The sequence below is a fragment of the Hevea brasiliensis genome, chromosome 9 (assembly GCF_030052815.1).
Source record: "Hevea brasiliensis isolate MT/VB/25A 57/8 chromosome 9, ASM3005281v1, whole genome shotgun sequence".
NCBI classification, from domain to species: domain Eukaryota; kingdom Viridiplantae; phylum Streptophyta; class Magnoliopsida; order Malpighiales; family Euphorbiaceae; genus Hevea; species Hevea brasiliensis.
In genome coordinates this window covers 10,081,291-10,101,394 of record NC_079501.1, presented here as the reverse complement: position 1 = coordinate 10,101,394, position 20,104 = coordinate 10,081,291, and the positions used below count along the sequence as shown (strand labels likewise).

Sequence of the window (20,104 nt, the reverse complement as noted above, 5' to 3'; positions counted from 1 at the left end):
TGTTAGATGGCCATGGAAGGATAGATGCAATTAAACAGGCCAACATCTGGGATTTGCTAAGGTGGCTGAAGAAACAACTCCACTAAATGGGTCTTTGGCAGGGAATCAGGGCGTGGTCAAGAGGAGATGGAAGCAGCTACCTCCATGTTTAAATTTCCTTTATTGTGAGACTTGCACGGCTGCATATAAATAGAGCTATAAATGAACATCTAGTATAAAGGAGTTTCTAGCACATTTTTTTTTACAAAGTATAATTTCTTTTGTTAATAATTACTATAAAATTTATTTACAAAGTATAATTTAATAAAAAAAAATATAAACAAAGAAAATTAAAAATAAGGCAACTAGAGAGCCCTATGTTCTGTTGACTCGACTGAAATTCCCCAACCCACAATTGCTCGAGCAGCATTCATTTACATACGAATTGCAACACCAAGGATAACCACCAAAACACACAAGAATGAAGTGTCCTGACAACCGGAATAGATTATGCCATGCACACACATTGCCAGAATCTAGAGACTAAAGGGCAGTAAGAGAAGTTGTAAAACAGAGGTGTGCACCAAAGCTAGATATATTTGAAGCTGATTCAAGGACCTACAAGAAATTCATCCCTGAAAGGGGTTGTCACTAGATTATTTATGTTCACAGGGAGTTATTTTTCACAATATTAATCCTTCTAGGAATCACAGTGCAAATATATCATTAGAACTACAACTCACCTACCCAAAAAAATCCTTCGATTTACTTTATAAAATAGAAGACAAAGGGAACTGCAGAAATTGAAATTTCATGGAGTGGTTGTTTCAGCTTCATTATCACTTTCACTGGCATTTGATTGGGCATCATTGTACATCTTTTCCGGATCCAAAATATGCCCAGTCATTGGATCAACTGGACGTGTGTCACGAGGTCCACCTTTACGCCCCATTGCTACCATTGGTAGAGGAGGTAGTAATCCTGCTCTGAAAAGAATGCGTTGGACAGGGTCTGAAGGCTGAGCACCGACTGATAACCAATACCTGTAGAAACACGCAGAACAAATTTAACCAAAATATCAATAAAAATTCCACCATTTTTTATGCCCTTAATTTGACAATGCAAATGGCAGCAAGCAATCATTAAAATATTGAAGACTAAAAGGAATTAACAACTTTTTACCCTCATTTTAGCCAAGAAAAATAACGCAATCATTTAATATTCTGCTTTTAATGTACAACACCAAAACAAGCAAATTAGAATCTAAAATTCTTGAAAACACAAATATTTGGAAGCATTTTAGAAAGGGAAAAGAAATCCATAATTAACCTGCAGCGTACACTAGGTGCAAAGAAATGACAGTCCAAACTAATGGTGACTAGAAACTTACAATCTTACATATTAGATTGGACCAAATGAAACCATTCACATAGGATGAAAATATATGTTACATCTGAAAAGAAGAAATTGTGTGGCTTCATAAACCATTACATTCCTTCAAGTTTCAATAACTGCAGGTTTAGCACAATATCAGTGCAGATGATAACAAAATAGAGAAGATGACAAATCACTGCCACTAAAATGGAGGGCTTAAATTCATCCCATCAGATTAAAGCATGAAGAGACTTTTCTTAACCTAGAGGTTCCAGCCAAACCAGCAGGAAATAAATTATAAACAGCAATACAGCATGTGTATCTAAATTCATTTTATCAGACCATATCTCTGTGATCTTCGTGATTTCATAAGCCTTTTCTTATCCTACAATCACCTGTGTTGACTATTCCAATCTACATTCAGGAATCTCTCTCACTCCATTCTTCCACTTTCATCACTGCAACCTATGTTAATCATTCCCTTTTTAATTCTCCTAAAGCTCCAGTACATTCTCTTTGATGGCTTCTCCTGTTGATCCTTTCTCCTCCAAGTTCACTGATACAGAATTGCTCATGCACTTCTCATCATGGCTGTCTCACTAAAAGGATGAGGTCCATCCCCAGCTACAAAGATTTCTCAACCCACTTCATGAGTTCATGTCCACCCCTTCCCCTTGGTTGTCTCATATTCCCGTCATTCCTAACCCTTTGATCTCCTAAGGCCCTACTCAAAACTTAAATTCCACATCTTTTAACTCCTTCTTCTTGAGGACATAGTTATTAAAGGCACGCCTCAGGCTCAAGGCTCACCAAGCTCGAACCTTAGCGCTTTATGTGCCTAGGTATGCACCTTTGTTCCGGGCACAAGATTCTAGAAAGGCATGCTTTCTTTATTTCCATCTTTAGCGAGCACTTTCATTGGCAAAAAAAACTACCACTTAAACTCAAACCAGCAAACCAAATTCAAGATATATGCCAAAGAAAAAAAGAAAAGCATCACATTTATTTGACTTCATGGATTTTTTAAATTTTCTACTTTTGCACCTCATCTCGCTCAGGCACTCGCCTGCGCTTTGTGCCTTGCGCCTAGGCTACAGGACTCTTTGGCACCTTAGTGCGCCTTGAGCTATGCTTGAGGAGCAAATTTAGTATTGAGGAACAATAACACTCTTGATTCGTTGCTTATTCATCAGTCCTTCTAGTTTTAGGAAATCAAGATCTATCTAAAGTTATATGTAAAAGATTTTTTTAGCGCCCCAAATCACTTTATTACAAGTTAGAATTTCCAAAGTGCTTATGGAAGTTAAAGCTTCAGGATAGAAAACGTTAAAACCAAATTCAAGATATATGCCAAAGAAAAAAATAAAAGCACCACATTTATTTGACTTTATGGATTTTTTAAATTTTCTACTTTTGCACCTCATCTCGCTCAGGCACTCGCCTGCGCTTTGTGCCTTGCACCTAGGCTCCAGGACTCTTTGGCGCCTTAGTGCGCCTTGAGCCTTTAATAACTATGCTTGAGGAGCAAATTTAGTATTGAGGAACAATAACACTCTTGATTCGTTGCTTATTCATCAGTCCTTCTAGTTTTAGGAAATCAAGATCTATCTAAAGTTATATGTAAAAGATTTTTTTGGTGCCCCAAATCACTTTATTACAAGTTAGAATTTCCAAAGTGCTTATGGAAGTTAAAGCTTCAGGATAGAAAACGTTAAAATTTATAAATTGTGGTTAGTTGAGATTCAGAAGCTATGAAAAACAAGAAATCTAATATAATTATACACCCATGCACTTTTGTTAAAGGCAATTGAATATAGATATGGAAAAGAAATGGAAGCGAATTATAATGTTTCAAAAAATCAAATTAATATTTTCAAATGAGACATATAACTAAACAAGTAAACATTTAGCATAAAGAAGCTTACTTCACTCTCTCGAAATTAAGACCCATCCGTTTGCCTCCGTCTTGACCTGTAAAAGACACATGACAATGCAAAGAATTAGCGAATTGCAGGACAACATCCCTCTAAAGGAATAAATGACTTCATTAAGCAAATCTTCAGCACATGTCTTTCGATGCTCTTTTGAGATCCAAGAACTGAACAGTCGGCTTAACTAAGGGAAGTTCTAATCCTTATCTCAACAAAATCACTTCTTTTTTACGTCCAAAAATTCAAATGCTCTTTATTCCCCAACAATTTCTTAACCACCCAACCCCAATTTTGTTGCTTCCAACGCCATTTGAAGTATTGTTAGGGCATTGGGGAACTAAAAAACGGAGCTTTTTGCATAGAAAATATTGCTACTGAGAAAGAAAGGCAATACCTGGAAGGGGATTGTAGTAACCAAGGACTTCCAGGTGTTTGCCATCTCTGGGGGATCTGCTATCAGCGGTCATGACCCGATAAAATGGTTTGTTTTTGCACCCGAATCTCGACAATCGGATCCTCACCACCATATTCTCTGTCGGATTAATTTGACAAGGAAACTCAAACAAAGTAGAAGTTAGAATAGCGAACGAAAAGAGCAGTGCTGGATTCAAAGTGGAGCGGCCGCTGCAATCCAAGGGTTTGGGGCTTGTAAGAGGAAATAGCCAGATGGATTGGAGATTCACTTCAATTCAAAGTACGAACTTAATACGACGCCGTTTTAGAATTAAATGATAGTTGACACCGTCTACCGTGAGCCTTAAAATTGATAATCGATAATCCACTGAAATATTAAGAATTTTTTTTTATATAATTTGCATATATTTGAATTAAAGCATTAAAATTGAAAAGTAGGAGATAACAATAAAATTAAATTTTATAATAACTAGAGAGAACATGAAAGTTGGGCACAAGACAATCTAAGAAGGAAAGGGATACTGCTTCATTTCTTCCACCAGTTTCTTAGGAGCGTCACTTTATGGAACAGGGCTACAAAGATTTTTACCAGACCTAAATAATAAACCTTCCAAGGCACTATAGCAGCTCCCACACATAATTCATTCTCTCGGATTAAATCTTGATGCCAAGTGTATCCTAAATTTTTAAGGAATAATAATAGACAAATCAGGTTGTAACTCCAAAATCTCTTATGTATATGATCAATACCCATTACTGTAACCAACATAATTGGTTCTAGAGCGAATATTGTGGTGGTTGTAAATGGACTCTCCATAATCAACAGGCTTAATCACCACAGCTTCACGCTTCCCATCCTGCTCCTGAACTGCCCCGAACACAATCTCATTTGTTTTCTCATTGCTTTGCTCATAGTAAGTGTGTGGGGTTGTAGATTGATATCGATGATGATGTTGTTTTTGGTGCTGCTGCTGCTGCTGCTGAAAATCATCCCACCCACTATAGAAAGCTCGACCTGGCTTCCATTGATGCTTCTTTTCAGCATCCTTGGACATGAATGGATAGGTTTTCCTTGGCGTTGGCGTTCTAGTTTCAATAGAAGGAGGCTCATCTTCCTCTGTTATCACAAAGCTGTCCTGCATTGGCCAAGCATTTGAATGCATCTGCGGCTGGTTTTGATATTGATAGCTTGGTGACTTCTTTCTAAAACCAGGAACTATTCCTCCCAAAATTTCAACAACAGCTGCTCCACCATTGGCAAAAAGCTTGCCAAGGGATCCAAAGAAGCCTTCTTCATGCTTCTCTTGTTCATCTTCAGTTGGAATTAAAGGTGGCCTGACTGATTTAAGAGGTTTCTGATATGGACTTGCTGCAGTGCTTGTTTTCATTGCATCCCGATCCTTCACAGCATATCAAAGAGATTAAAAAAACATTTACCTCATTACATAGCAGATATTGTCAAAACCTAAATATATGTTTTGCAGTGAAACTGGGGTATTTTTAGCTCTTCAGAGTATAATTGCAACTTGGCAATGCATAGCACAGCTAGAATGAGCGAAGCAGAACCAATACTCAAGAAGGTAGCATGTTTTTTCTTTCAACATGCGCATGAAAGCAGAACCCGGAGATCTTATTTGAAGCTACTTAACCAATCACCAAACATGGCCATGCAAGTTCCAAAAAAGAGAAAACAAAACAATATATGACTTCAAGCAATTTAATGGAGAATCATAAGTTCAGTGATAGATGCAGCATTTAGACTTAGAGGCCAGATGTCTTTTAGTATGTTTCACTCATAATTTGTCTTTTTAAAATTACTTCTCTATCAATAAAAAACCTTTTCAATTTTACCAATGAGCTTTAACTCAGTGCAAGTGGTATATTTTAAGCAATCATGTAAATCCTGATGAGTATCCTACGACGCTATGACAAAAAGTTATTGAGAAATAACTAGAGATTTAAAGACCAGTGAAACTTACATTCTGAGAAGAAAAGATCATTCCCACCCTAAGTTGCAGCAAAGCCAGCATGTAACCAAAGAAGCCAGCTGCTACAAGGACTGCAATCCCTGCAATAATGAAGTGATTGCCTAAATCTATTATATGAGCAAATAATAGAATGTTATATTAAGGTATAGAAGTTTGCTTACCAAGGGGAAAGCCACTGCCATATTGATAAGCACAGTCATCAAAATGGAGTTGGATCTCTCTGATGGCTCGGTTTCCTCTGTCTATAACAAGCAGAGAGCAACTGCTTCCAATGTATACCACATCAAAATCATTAGAAAACTTTGCATCTTCACTTGCTCCATCTACATGGCCTCCTCCACGGCCCCATTTCCCTCCCGCAATTGTTGTAACCCCTGCAGGAAGATTTTCATCATAACAGCATTCAGTATCTTCAGTTCAGACTTTAATTCCCAAAACTAATAACAACATATAATGATGGTAAAAATTTACATCCAATAATGATTCAGATACATATCTCAACATGGCTCTACAATTGCCTAAAAACCCCTAATTGGATTTTCTATGAAATTCCCATACAAACAGAGATTGCATTTACCTGCATCACTTATCTTCCTGATTGCCATATTCATGGTGTCTGCAATATAAATATTTCCTCTGTCATCTACTGTCAGCCCCTTTGGATGGTTCATCCTTGCCTCTCTGGTCTTCCCATCTACATGTCCAGAGTATCCCTCAGGAGATCCAGCAACGAGCTTAGGTCTGCTGTCTGCAGTATGTTTTCATTTTTTTTTGAAAAAAAATCGTCAAAAAAAATATGGACAACAAAAAACTTCAAACATATCACATAAAGTTTATAATTCATGAACAGAATATCATGAAATATCCAACTAACCTTGGTAAACCTTAGAAGCACAAGGTAAACTTAATGGAATTCTTATTTTAACACATAGGAAGGAATGATACAGGTGTGAATATGCTTAAACACTCAATTGCAGTTGTAAGATATTAAAACAGCTAAATTCAAGAGAAGTAGAATTTTATTGCCCTATATTAAGGTTATGTTTTCTTTCAGGAATATGTAGCAAATCACAAAATAGAAATTAGAAGTAATAAACCTTTTCTATTTGTACCATGCTTAATATATATCCTGCTTAATTATGGAAACATATGCCAACCATTTCACAAACTATAAGACCTTTTCCTGAGAAATAAAGTTCATGTTAGGATCTCTCAACTGTCTCTGCTGATCTTGACACAGCATTTGAAATACCATCCCAATTTTTTTATTTTCCACCAAAGAGTAGTGGTATTTTTCTTTACAGGATTAGTCTTTAGATCTAATCTTCCCAAGACCAATAATAGAAAATAACCGAAAACATATTTAGTTTACACATAAAAGCCTGCCACATAAGACAACAGGCTTCAAAAAGGTATAAAAAAATATATTTTATTTTGCAGATTCATTCTCTGGATCCCATCTCCACAAAAGCAACTAAAGCAAAAGAGAAATTATAATTATAAAGTTTGCCGCTTGAGAGAATCAGCTTTGAATATTGCATAACCACCTTATGCATCCTTTGCAATAGATATTTTGAAAACAAATTTAAGATGAAAGGTACCGCAAACCATTAAATCATGAAGCTATCCTTTTTAAAAATATAATTACTAATTCAGACAGTTTCGCACACATAAGCTTAAGCTGTTTGTGGTTTTTATAAAAGCTGAAATTCTTTGTGGTTTTACAAAAGCTGAAGTTGATTGGGGTTTCAATAATAGCAATTAAACCCAATAATCTTTTGACAAATGGAAGTTTGGTAGAGGCAAAAGGTTGAGAAATAACATACTAGAAATGATAGTGCCAAACAAACTAGAATTAGTTATTCTATAAAACAAGGCCAATCAATCAATATCCCAGGCCATTACAAAGCCCACTTACATAGAGACAGGGAAGAGGATATCCTGTAAAGGTTACTGTTAGCGGAGTCCAAAATTAGAAGCTCCCCACTGGGCAACACCTCTACAGAGTAAGGCTCAATCCCAAGCTTGCTTCCATCAAACACCGTCTCGACAGTATACCCACTTTCAAATTTCATCATCGGCCGGCCAGAAATAGCTGTGCACACAAATTTCACCACATCTCACATAAATCCACAGAAACAGTTCAATATCACAAGAAAACTAGAAGGGGGAAAAAGTACATAAAATGTGGGTGTCAGAATCAGAGATCTAACCTGTTTTAGTAGTGGCTTTGAGAGACCATAACCATTTCATAAAAGCAGAAGCGACATTTGAGAATAACCCACTAACAATCTCTGCAAAGGGGGAAAAAAAAATTAGCTGCAACCAAGTAAGCCATAAGCTAAGAAAGCAAAAACAGATCAAACAAAAAAGTAGTTTCCAAACTCAAATAAATGCACTCACTTGCAGGTGAAGTAGTAGAAGGAGCTGAAGAGACACCTCCAAAAAGCAGCAAGATCATAAGGAACAAAACCAACAAATTCTTGCCCATTACACCCATTGCTTCTATTCTGAAGAGGAACCCAGAGAAAAGCTAAAATATGAAGATTCAAGCTCTGAGCATTTGAAGAAACCCTACCTCTTATCTGGGTTTGAATAAAAAAGTTGGTTTTGATATGAAATGTTGCTAAAGGGAGATGCTCAAAAACAGTATTTTTTTTTTTTAAAAGAGCTTTTGGTTTAAACCGGAGAAGAGGAAGGGGGAATGTATTTTTTGAGAGCATAAACTAGAAAGTGAGAATGGAGGATAGGAAAGCAGAAAAGGGACAAAGAAAAGAGAGAAAAAAGAAGAGAAAAAGCAAGTGAGGTCACTGGCTCAGTGGGGGCAGTGCTGAGGGGAGAGAGAGAGAGAGAGAGGCAGAGAGAGAGAATCATACGTTCTGCTCTGTCATTTGCGCGCTTAAATACCTCTTTTGCTTATTTTTTTTATAATCTGTAACAAGCAACAAAACCGGCAAGCAGCACTGCAAGCACCACATTTATTCCCCACCTAATCTCTTGTTGTGCCTGTGTTCATGCTTCACACACCTGGGCCTTTAATGGGTTCTTGCTAATTCCACTCTTTTTCCCTCCGTTATTCTAAACATGGTTTAGATTTTCCATTTGGGTTTTTACTGTTTTTCTAACAAAGGCCGCAATGCTGATTTAAGGAGTGACGCAGGTGGTCACATGCGTCTGAAATAGGCCAATGTACTACTCGATTTTAGTAGATTTTCTAGGGTACAAGTGCGTTAATAATAAACGAGTGCAAGAAAAAACAAAAAGATGGGGGAGGTTTTGGAGAAAATTGATAATGGAAAGCCAAAAAATGTCATTATTTTACCATTAAATTTTAAGGAATTATTCAGATTTTTTTTTAATTTCAAAATAAAATATTAGCTTATATATTTTTAAATATTAAAATTAGATATATATATATATATATATATAAATTTTAAATCTCATTTTGAACAAGAAGCAGAACAAAAAATTCAAACAAGAATCAAATTTCAATTTCAATATGAAGGAATACGAAGCGTCATAAGATGAGCAAAAACAGCGGGCAGAATAAAAAAATAAAAAAAATAAAATAAGAGACAATAAGATTAAGATAAAAATCTCGGTTTCAACGGGCAAATTCATCGTCTTTGTTGTTACTCACTGCAAGCCCGCCGATGCCCTTACTTCGTCGTCTCCTGCCCAAAGTTTTAATTTCTGCAATGTGCATCGAGAAGCAACGAATCCTCAACAGCTTACAAAATTTTATCTCAATTTCAAAAATATTGACCGATTATAACTCAGTAAAATAAAATAGCCTTCTTCTTGAACATTTTTAGGGTCCTTTACTCTCCTCGTACTCCCCTTGTAAGCGTCCATGACCATTTAAACTTTTTTTTTAAAACAAATTGTATATAAAAAAAAAATAAAAGAAAATTTTCAACTAATCATATATTTTTTTTATTTCTTTTAAAATGAACTTTTCCTTTTATTTTTGATATAAGAATTATTCAAAAGAAAATTAACCGAATTAAAATTTTAAAAAATTACAGTTTCAAACGGGAGAATAATAATAAAAAATAAAAATAAAAAGTTAAGCCATGAGCACATAACCAGAACTATAATTAATTTTTCACACCAAAGAAAAAATGTTAATAAAAAAATTTAAAAATAACGAGGAAGAAAAGTAAGCAGGCTATAAGGACGATTCATGTAGTTAGTTTAGCATTAAAAATATCGTAGCAGTAAACAGAATCTGAAATTCTAAATCAATGTATGAATGATATTGGTTTGATACGAGAATGGCACAGAGAAAAGAGATAACCTAAAGCTAGTGGCAAAATATGGCATAGATCAAGTTTAGAAATTTGGTGTGGATGATGGGGCGCCAAATGCAGGTCTAGAACTAGCAGGGAAAGAGGAGGAGAGTGCAGGTGGAAAATTGGAATTTTATTTATTTTTATTTTATTTGTTTCTTATTTTGATTAATTAAATGAAATATAAAAATAACGTTATTATTAAAAAAAATTATTTTTTGGTTAAAAACTGAATCTGATTTAGTTTAAACCAAAAACTTGTAACTTTTATTGGATTCGAATGGGGATTTTGAACTTAATTAGATAACCCTGAAAGTTTAAAGCTAAAATGAGCTAAACTCCGATGCCACATTTCAACAGATGGTTGAGTACTGAACAGTAGCTCCAAGGGTATCCTGAGATTGGCCCGTTGAGATAAGCGGTGCCGCAGTGGGATTAGTTTTCTATGGAATATTTCTCCCAATACAAGGCTGACAGCTAACAAGAGGTTGCGATATGGGCTGGCCAAGCTGCTAAAATCCATTTGTCCTTTGCTTCTGCTGCAGATTGGCCCACTAGCGACAGATGGTTCCGAGGGCAGGGTGAGCCATCTCTTACATTGGCCAACCCCACCCTTCCCTCTCCACTTCCAAACAACTGCGCTCTTCTCTTCGCTTCAAGGGACCACAGACCAGACCCAGTTGAACAAATTGACAATGGAAGAAGAAGCAAAGCCCAAACAAGTTCGAGTGGCTTCTCAGAATAAAATCTATACAAAATGGTATAATTATATGACAGAACAACAACTATTTAATTAGATGATAATTGGCATAAGCTATATTAAAAGAAATTTATTTTTTAATAATATCTTTTATTTCTTGAAAATAATAAATAAATAATAAACAAAATGACAAAGCCGATATCAGGCACGGGCAGCGAAGCAAACGACACAACCTGTGGACAGTTTATGATTCCTCCACATAGCACGAGACATTTTCCATTATCATTTGTACACTTGTCGTCTGTCGTTTAACCAAGATTGGTTGGATGGGTTTTCCTTACTTAAATCGACTCCACCACATACCATGAGACATTTTCCATATATGATTTACTATTATGTATAGTCTGGCTGGTTTTCTTCCATTTTTAAGTGCCAAAAGTGAATCATTAGCATGATAATATCTATAATCATAAATATAAAAATAAGTAAAATAAAATTTAAGTTCTTCATCATTTGATTGCATGTTGAACAACTTAATTTCTTAAGCTCTTATAAAAGAATTATTATCTAAACTCATATAATAAATTTTGAATTATAATGAACAATAAATATTATTTCTATTACACCTGCATATATTTAAAGGAATTTTCATTATATCTATATATATTGAGATTAATTAAACTTTAAATTACTTTAATAAATGAAGCCATAAAATATTAATATCTCATTGAGACTTAATTTTTATGAATTGATTATGAACTTATATTTTTTCTTACCCATAGCAGACACTTTACGAACCCAAATAACTGAAAAGAAAATTAAAATAATATATCTAATATAAGTTAGAGTTCATATGAAAATGATTTTAATTATTATTATATTAAATATATATATTTAAATATATATAAAATTAATTAAAATATATATATAATATATAAATTTATATATAAAAATTTAATATAACGATAAATATACCCATATAAGTTCAAATTTTCTATAAAAACGCTCAAACTAGTTCAAATTTTCTATAAAAACGCTCAAACTAAAGTTGAACGGGTAAATAATGACAAATTGCATTCTGGCACAGAAATCCAGAACTTCCGCGACCATCCACTTCTGTTGCAATTTAGCTCATTGAAAATAACGAGCAATGCCAATGGAATCATTGTTCCGGAAGAATGAAAACAAAAGGAATGTGCAGCTAGTTCTTCTGACGATCAATGTTGGCCAATTATGAACCATTACAATTACAAACATATGATCCCACAAATCGTCCTACGCTACTCTATTCCTATCCACTCTCATCCACCGTACTTGTTAAAGTTTTCTAAATTCCCGTCTTTATTAATAAATTCATTTTACCAACAGACAATGGCATTTGCCCTAGCAAATGATTCTGTTTCAATTTTTCAATACATATAAACCATCTATAATAAATTTTATTTTAATAATATTTATTTTTTAAAATTTTAAAAATTTAAAATTTAAATTAAATTAATAAAAAAATACAAATATATCTATTTTCTTTCTCTAAAATGGTTTATTCTCACCACCGTAATGGGTTGTCATCATGTACTGCCGTTGACACTTGCCAGTGCCGCTTTCCTTGTTCTCTTCTCTCTCTTATCCATGTACTTCAATGTCAACGACTCATTTGCATTGCATCCACTGTACTTGAGACGACAATGATAAAAATCACAATTGGATAAGATTTTCTTACCATTAGGCCAAAATTATTAAGATTCATCTGCTATGCAAGAATTACATAAAAAAAGGCAAAATGATAATGAATATATATATAATGCTAATCTTTTAAGTTTGTTAATTAAGAGTCAAAAAAGTCGATTTAGACAATGATTAAGAGATCGCACAATCATTTCAGCTGTGTAAAATAGCTTTTTTTTTAAAAAAAAATGTGAATTATTAATAATATAATATATTGAAATTTATAATAATTGTCTTAAAAAGAGTAGATGTTCCATCCAACCAAAATTCCTTCATTTTTTTTCAAGAACAAATCCGACATAAACAACTTCCCGTTGATGTAACGGCGTCCACTATCTAGTATTGTGATTTTTTCACATGTAGAAGAGAAAATTTCAGTCACTGGTAAGTGATAACAATCCATTCTCTATCATTTCACTTTCTATCCCTTTTGCATCACGTTGTACACCAATCTGCTGATACAGTTTAATCCTTGCTTCTCTACCAGCATTAAGAATCCCTCTAGAGCCACGTTTAAGGTAGAGAAATACTGAACACTGAACATTAAATTGAAGTAACCTAATTTTTGTGTTCTTCATAAATTTTTCTCAAATGTAATCCAAGTCAGGTGGTCAACTAGTTCCTTTAGGAATAGCCCCAAATAAGGAGAAATTAATAGAATATTTATCTTAATTTATAAATTAGTCAAAATTAACTTATAAATTTTAAAAATATATTTATAATAATTTTTGAACATATAAACTAAAAAAAAAATAAATTAAGAGATTAAATTTTTATTTTAATGTTAAATTGATCAAATATTTTATTATATTATTTTTATTTAATTTTTAAAATTTCATCATAATCTCATTTAATATCATTTCTAAAAAAAAATAAGTTATTTTATACCAAATAATTAATCACTTATAAGCATTTAAACTAAACAATCTAATTGTTTGAAATTTTAAATATTTATAAGCCTTATGTGCTTATAAACTGATTTTTATAAGTTAAACCAAACAACTTTTAACTTCCAAATATATCACACATATTTAAAACATAAAATAAAAAATATAAAAGACAAAAAAACACCTTTTAATAATAATAATAATAATAATAATAATAATGATAATGTACATTCTGGGTCATCAATTAACCAAAAAAGAATTAATGAGCATTCATTAACGAGAAACATATTGTATTACCTCGGTTCGCAAATAAGAACTTAGATTCCCACGCCTCAACTTCTTTAAAGGATATATTTGAGTAATCGCATGCACCTACATCGACATAAACACAGAATGAATTGAGAAGGCAATAACCTCTATCGCAAATGAAAATGTTCAAAGATGGTTTTATATATAACTATTTACATCTTGCCAATGCCACCACAGTCCGATGATTCAAATTATCGGAAATTCAACTCGTGTCCCCACTTACTATCAATGGACCCACAGGAATTTTAGTATCAAACTGACATATGCGTATTGTGACAATAACAGTGTACCTATACAAGTTAATGGTGCCTCATAATCTGGAAAGAGGAAAAAAAAAAGTATAAGGAGGGGAGAAAAGTGGGGGTAGAGGAGGAGTGGGGTGGTGGGAGTGATAGGTCACCGTGAACATTTGAAAGCCAGCTGCTGAGGAAAACTCTTACTGGCACCCGTAAATGCGGGACTTAACGCATACAAGAAAAACAGAATAAAAATAGTCAGTCCCGTCTCCCCACAGATCCATATTTCATCTACTCCAATGGTCCACTTCAATAGATACCCAACATCAGAATTGCACCAGCAAGGTGCCACCATCCATCAAATCAAGCCGCAATCAACAGTTAAAATTTTTCTTTATTCACAGGTGGAAGACCTCAAAATTAAAATAAGGGTCCCAGACTCCCAGTACGTGGAATATGCCAGCTTACTCAAATAGCACTCTCAAAAGAAACCAGGATTTGTTCAATATACTTGGGCTTTGGACACGAAGCAGTTGCAAGGCCTTGAAGCAATTTCACAACATCAACGGCATCATCGAGATAATATCTAGCCTTGCTTGGCTTCCGCCCAACAGTGCAGGCGAAGATCTCTGGTGCCATAGGCAAAGTTGGACCAGAAACTGTGCTTAGTATACTCTCAAACATGTCCTCATCTGATTTATCATCACCAATGCACAGCACAAAATCAGGTGGCTTCCCACGATTAACCATATTCGAAAGAACCTTTTCAGCAACAGATCCTTTACTTATTCCCTGAATTTTGAAAAAAATATAATTCATTAGTTAATAAGATTTTTTTTTCTCCAGCAATATGCATGCATGAGAGAGAGAGAGAGAGAGAGAGAGAGAGAGAGATTTTTTTTTTTTTTTTGGTGGGGGGTGGGGGGGAGCTAAGGAGGCCAATTGTACCTGTGGCTTAACTTCAACAATATGTTGGCCGCGCTTAACAACAGCAGGTTCATTTGCAAGGACATTTTCAAGATGATCCAACAACTCCTTGGCTTGGCAGGATCCAAAGTCTGGGTCTGCATCTTGATGGTGCCACACCAAAGCACTCTCCTTAACCTCTATACTGGAGCCATCAGTTGTTTCTGTATATAGTCTCATTATAGGTTCCACAATATTTTTCCAATCAAGATCATCAGCGACAGGACTGGTTTCCCACTCAGAGGTTTTATCCCACCTGAAAAGGAAAAGAAAAAAAAAAAAAAAAAAAACCAGAAAAGATCATCATTTTGTAAATCATTTCAGATCACAAGCTTTGTTCAAATAATATAATTCACATACCTCATGAAATATCCATGTTCAGCTGCTATTCCTAATCTCTCACATGGCTCAAGCCACTCACTCAATGAATTTCTCCCTCTCCCACTAACAATAAAGACAGTGTTATTTGGATCATTGCACAGAGTTTTCAGAACAGATATGACTTCAGGGCTGGGGCTTTTAACAATAGATGTATGTGGAACAACAGTACCATCATAGTCCAGAAATATTGCTCTTCTATTTGTCCTTTTATAAGCTGAGACAATGTGCTCAATACCCAACCTCCGGAAGCTAGGAGAAAGAGACACAACTCTGAATCCCAGGCCAAACCCAATTCCCCAACACCTTTTATTATAATGATCTTGGCAAGCTCTCTCCAAATCCTGCATAAAGCTGCGTGCCCAATAAGCCACATCATGAGTGCTGACATAACGGTAATGCTTTTCATGGCGCAACTGCTTCTCAGATTCATGCATGGTGATTGCCACGTTCAAGGAATCAGCAACAGCATCAATGTCCCACGGGTTTACCCTAATTGCTCCACTTAAAGAAGGTGAGCAACCAATGAACTCTGACACAACAAGCATGCTTGTGCGAGGAGAAACTGATGTTATGCCCATGGCTTTGTCCATATATGGGGTTCCCTGCCTGCAAACAATATATTTGTAAGGCACCAAATTCATCCCATCCCTCACTGCATTCACTATGCAACATTCTGCTAAAGCATAATAAGCAGTCTTCTCATAACGAGGAACAGGACGGTCAATCAGAATCACTGGCTCATATTCAGGTGAACCATAAACTTCATTGATTCTTTTGGCAGTAAAATATGTCTCCCGCTTTGCTTCTTGCACATCTTTCCCTGATCCCTTTGCAGGGTTCACAATCTGAACAAGGACCACTTTTCCCCGCAAGTCTGGATGTTGTTGCAAGAGTTGTTCCATTGCCAACAATTTCAGACTGATGCCTTTGAATATGTCCATGTCATCAATACCAAGAATCACTTTTCTCCCACTGAACTGTTCTTGAATTTCTTTGACTTTAGCAGATGTAGAGGGAAGATTCATTACTGATTCAAGCCAACCCATGTGTATACCTACAGGCAATATTTTGACGTACACTGTACGACCAAAGTAATCAAGTCCAATGTGTCCCCTCTTAGATTCATAGTCCAAGCCAAGCATTCTGCTGCAGCAGGAGAGGAAATGCCGCGCATAATCAAATGTATGAAAACCAATTAGATCACAATTTAGAAATCCCCTCAGAATTTCATCACGAACTGGCAGAGTTCGGTATATTTCAGATGAAGGAAATGGACTGTGGAGGAAAAATCCAAGCTTGATTCTATTGTAGCCTTTCCTCAGAAAGGTTGGCAGAAGCATTAAGTGATAGTCATGAACCCAAACATAATCTTCCTCTGGACTGATTATTTCCATGACCTTGTCAGCAAATATTTTATTAGCTGAAACATAGGCCTGCCAAAAAACACGTTCAAAGCGATTACCATGGTCTGGGCAAATAGGCAACATGTAGTGAAAAAGAGGCCATAAGTGCTGTTTACAGAATCCAAGATAAAACTTCTTCTGCAGGTCTTGGGGTAGAAATGTTGGGACACAGTTGAAATTCTCAAGCAGTTTTTGGGAAATTTCTTCCTGCTCACTAGCATCTATATCAACCTTCAGAGACCCCACATAAATAACCTCAGTTTCAGGAGAAAAACCATCCTTTAGTTGCAATAAAAGCGAATCTTCATCCCAACTGAAGCACCACTTGGCAGTTCCTGGATCCCTTTTAGCATGTAAAGGTAACATATTTGCCACGATAATTTTCCGCTCACGACAAATAGATGAAGCAATCTCTGAGTCCCCATCATTACTGCAATAACCATCCAAATCTGAGATAATTCCAGGGACAGTCATCACTCTAGGAATAGATCTTGGAGTATGAGGAATTTCCAACAGATTCCCAGAAGCCAAATCTAAAATATTCACACACGATCTTGACACCATCACTCATTAAGATAACAAACTTCCAACTACAATTTGCTCACAGAATCCCACACCTACACAAAAGCAATAAGATTTTTCATTTAAAAATAAAAAACTATGCCATTTACTTATCATCATTTTCCACAAACATTATAGGATCATTCTCATAACTCAAATGAACATCAAGCACAGTATGACAAATAACAATTTCCAATTTACTTGATTGTACATGAGTCACGGTTCAGAATACCCATGCCATACTTAGCTAGCCCAAACAAGAAAAGAAATGCACCATCTACTTGCATATTTTCAGAAATCATCCTCAAAAAATAAGAAAACATTTTTTTCTGCTTCTTTACAGATAAATAATCGCAAATTCACCTCTGTCAAAACAGAAACACAAAATCTAAAAGTCTGTTCCACATGGCTGCAATTTTGATGGCTATAACAATTGCCAGAAGTCAGGCAGCAAAGATGGTGGTGCAGCCACAGTGCAGAGTGAAGAAGGTTGTAGCAGTAGACATAGAAATGCATCAATAACAATGGAGTTACAAATGATGAAAACTTTATAAGTCATGGTTTCTGCAGCAGCCATGCTGGTCAGGTAAAATATATGCATATGTACAGACAGGGGTACGTGGGAAGTCTGAAGCATTCTGCACTGGTATTTCTATACATAGGGCTAATTTCGATAATATATATATATATATAGTACCAGTTGAATTACAAAAATTATTCTCATTAGTAAGGCTTCATGAATGTAGGTAACACTACCAAATAATATAAAATGTGTCCTTTCTCTTCTCCATCCATTCTTTCAATCTCTATTTCCTTGTTTGCCATCAGACATTACCCAAACATTATTTGAACATACATTGATGGTTGCACATAGAATTAATGGTGCCAAAAATTCTAAGCAGCCAAAAACAATTGTGATTTGGACCAATTCAGTCTCCTGATTGACAATATGACAGAAGACTCTGCCTAAAACATGCCTACTACGAGCATAAATTTCAAGCAAACTTGGTCATTCTAAACTCCATCCATGTTTAATCAATCTCTCTCATTTTTGTCACTACTTTAATATTTGAAAATTTTAATGCACTTTGGAAGTGTAGACAGCACAATCATTGAATGAGTTAAGCATAAGAGGATCATGCAAATATTAATTACACTTGCTAAGGCCCCCTAGCTATAAACTAATAATTTTAAAGGTGGAAAACAACAGCCGAAACAATCACCATGCAGAAGAAAAATAAAAATAAAACAAAAGAGTTATATATAAGTATGCTGCTTACATGATTATACAAAATAGAAAGGGAAATCAAGAAAAAAAAATCCTAAAATAAAGTTCCCAATACGTGCAAGATAAAATCATGTGCCTGTAAGAGCAGTTCACCCACTTCCAGCTATTTCATATCTAAAATTTCCACATCTTTCTCATTTTTTTCCCCTAGGATTCGCATTACCACGGTTGAATTTTAAGTCAAAGTGTTGTTAAGCAAACCCCTCATATGAAACTGGAGAACTACAATTCAATTTTCATTGAAAGTAAATGTGTTAACGTATTTCCTACTTCACATTTACCATTAAAAAAAGACTACGCAAGACGACTCTCTCTCTCTCTCTCTCTCTCTCTCTCTCTCTCTCTCTAGCAACCTGTAGATTTGTTCAACACTAAACTTCAATAAACCAAAGCCAAGCAATAAATGAAGCTAACAGTGTCATAAATAAAAGAAGCACGATTCATAGCCAAGGGCACTGAACATAGCTGAAATTACAGGATCTTAAATTTTTTGAATGTAATTCAAACTCGATTATGTTACATATATATACATACATACAAACAAACAGACAAATTTATAAACTGAAGTCTAAAAACAAAACTCAAACCAATATCAGATCAAATTATCAACGTTTTTTTTTTTCGTGTGGTTGCTGAGAAAACGGTCAAAACTATACAAATAAATAAATAAAGTAAACAAAATCTGTGTCTCCTCAACCTCATTATCTCTCATTCTCGGCATTTTCGTGGTAAACAAGCAGAAAAGAAACAGGAAAGTTCGAGAAAAATGAGCTGTACATTAACAGCAGATCAAAGATTAAGATAAACTTTCCAGGGCCAAAATTGGAGGACCTACCTTACGGTTAATAAACCGGTGACCGGAGACGTATAGTTAGGTATAAATAAAAAAACCCGGCGAGTTCGGCTTGGCTATGAGGTATGGGGAAAAAATGATAAAAACTAAAAGGGCAGTTAAAGAGATCGGAAATGGAAGCTCTGTTGGATTTTCAATGGAAATGGGAGGAAGGATAGAGAGACAGAGGGGAAGTGGTAAATGCAAAGAAGAGAGATGAGAAAGTGAGAGGAGGAGATGTATATATAGGGGAACGTCTCTGTTTTGGATATAGATTGAGTCGACCCAACTAAACACCGGTTACTTTTTAACTATAGTTTTTATTTCAACCCCTCTATCCATTTACCAAACTGCCCTCCACTTTTTTTATTTTCTAAATTGATGATTATCATATTTTTATTAATAATATTTAAAATATAACAAAAAATTTTCATACATAAATGCGTTCAATTGCATCTAATAATAATAATAAAATTATCGTTATTTTATATTTTCAATTACGGAAAAACGTTCCTTGAGAAATTAGCTAGAACTTACCCACAATTAGATTAGAAGTAGCCTAAGTTTGTTAGTAGGTCTTCATTGAAATGACTGAAGAATATGGGAATGAATGGACAAATGTGATTTGAAAATTGGCCACTTTCAAAAAAAAAAAAAAAAAAAGCCAAAAGGACTCAACTAATGTCGGCCGCGGCATCTAAATTATTTTTCAACAAAAATATTCTTTGGTCAAATAGTGGTTGGTGCTACAGCTAATCTGAAAATATGTGAGAAAATGACACAAGATAAGGGGTAGTTTAGGAATTAAACATGGAGTTTAAGGTCTGAATAAATTGCA

At 35.0% G+C, this 20,104-nt stretch overlaps 3 protein-coding genes across 9 annotated transcripts; all 3 read right to left on the bottom strand.

Annotated features, from left to right (window-relative positions):
* Positions 1 to 558: 558 nt before the first annotated feature.
* LOC110632050 (30S ribosomal protein S16-2, chloroplastic/mitochondrial-like) lies at positions 559 to 4,041 on the bottom strand. Its single transcript, XM_021780144.2, has 3 exons — positions 3,679 to 4,041; positions 3,279 to 3,324; positions 559 to 1,022 (listed from the first exon to the last, which is right to left on the bottom strand). Exons 1-3 carry the CDS (start codon positions 3,809 to 3,811, stop codon positions 791 to 793), a joined length of 411 nt encoding a protein of 136 aa, XP_021635836.2. The 5' UTR covers positions 3,812 to 4,041; the 3' UTR covers positions 559 to 790.
* A 99-nt stretch (positions 4,042 to 4,140) lies between these two features.
* LOC110632049 (uncharacterized) lies at positions 4,141 to 8,693 on the bottom strand. Its single transcript, XM_021780143.2, has 7 exons — positions 8,090 to 8,693; positions 7,900 to 7,980; positions 7,605 to 7,781; positions 6,264 to 6,434; positions 5,848 to 6,060; positions 5,678 to 5,766; positions 4,141 to 5,098 (listed from the first exon to the last, which is right to left on the bottom strand). The coding sequence occupies exons 1-7, from the start codon at positions 8,184 to 8,186 to the stop codon at positions 4,442 to 4,444; spliced, it is 1,485 nt and encodes a 494-aa protein (XP_021635835.2). The 5' UTR covers positions 8,187 to 8,693; the 3' UTR covers positions 4,141 to 4,441.
* Positions 8,694 to 10,217: 1,524 nt separating this feature from the next.
* LOC110632033 (probable alpha,alpha-trehalose-phosphate synthase [UDP-forming] 9) lies at positions 10,218 to 19,490 on the bottom strand. Of its 7 annotated transcripts, none has more exons than XM_021780125.2 (6): positions 19,270 to 19,490; positions 15,162 to 17,202; positions 14,784 to 15,057; positions 14,347 to 14,627; positions 13,588 to 13,662; positions 10,218 to 10,726 (listed from the first exon to the last, which is right to left on the bottom strand). In XM_021780125.2, the coding sequence occupies exons 2-5, from the start codon at positions 17,147 to 17,149 to the stop codon at positions 13,632 to 13,634; spliced, it is 2,574 nt and encodes an 857-aa protein (XP_021635817.1). In that variant the 5' UTR covers positions 17,150 to 17,202; positions 19,270 to 19,490; the 3' UTR covers positions 10,218 to 10,726; positions 13,588 to 13,631. The 7 variants fall into 7 exon arrangements, 5 of the variants coding, with proteins under 5 accessions (XP_021635817.1, XP_021635816.1, XP_021635815.1 ...); XM_021780124.2 differs by lacking the exon at positions 10,218 to 10,726 and adding an exon at positions 11,858 to 12,351; XM_021780123.2 differs by lacking the exon at positions 10,218 to 10,726 and adding an exon at positions 11,858 to 12,346.
* Positions 19,491 to 20,104: the final 614 nt, after the last annotated feature.

Excerpts from the sequence above, each read along its gene's own strand:
- LOC110632050 (XM_021780144.2), bottom strand. The coding sequence starts at position 3,811 with ATGGTGGTGAGGATCCGATTGTCGAGATTCGGGTGCAAAAACAAACCA. Across the intron at positions 3,325-3,678 it reads TTACTACAATCCCCTTCCAG|GTCAAGACGGAGGCAAACGG; the intron begins GTATTGCCTTTC and ends TGTCTTTTACAG. Across the intron at positions 1,023-3,278 it reads CTTAATTTCGAGAGAGTGAA|GTATTGGTTATCAGTCGGTG; the intron begins GTAAGCTTCTTT and ends GTGTTTCTACAG.
- LOC110632033 (XM_021780121.2), bottom strand. The coding sequence starts at position 17,149 with ATGGTGTCAAGATCGTGTGTGAATATTTTAGATTTGGCTTCTGGGAAT. Across the intron at positions 15,058-15,161 it reads GAACATGGATATTTCATGAG|GTGGGATAAAACCTCTGAGT; the intron begins GTATGTGAATTA and ends TTTCCTTTTCAG. Across the intron at positions 14,628-14,783 it reads TTGTTGAAGTTAAGCCACAG|GGAATAAGTAAAGGATCTGT; the intron begins GTACAATTGGCC and ends TTCAAAATTCAG.
- LOC110632049 (XM_021780143.2), bottom strand. The coding sequence starts at position 8,186 with ATGGGTGTAATGGGCAAGAATTTGTTGGTTTTGTTCCTTATGATCTTG. Across the intron at positions 6,435-7,604 it reads ATCCTCTTCCCTGTCTCTAT|ACAGCAGACCTAAGCTCGTT; the intron begins GTAAGTGGGCTT and ends AACATACTGCAG. Across the intron at positions 5,099-5,677 it reads TGATCTTTTCTTCTCAGAAT|GATCGGGATGCAATGAAAAC; the intron begins GTAAGTTTCACT and ends TATGCTGTGAAG.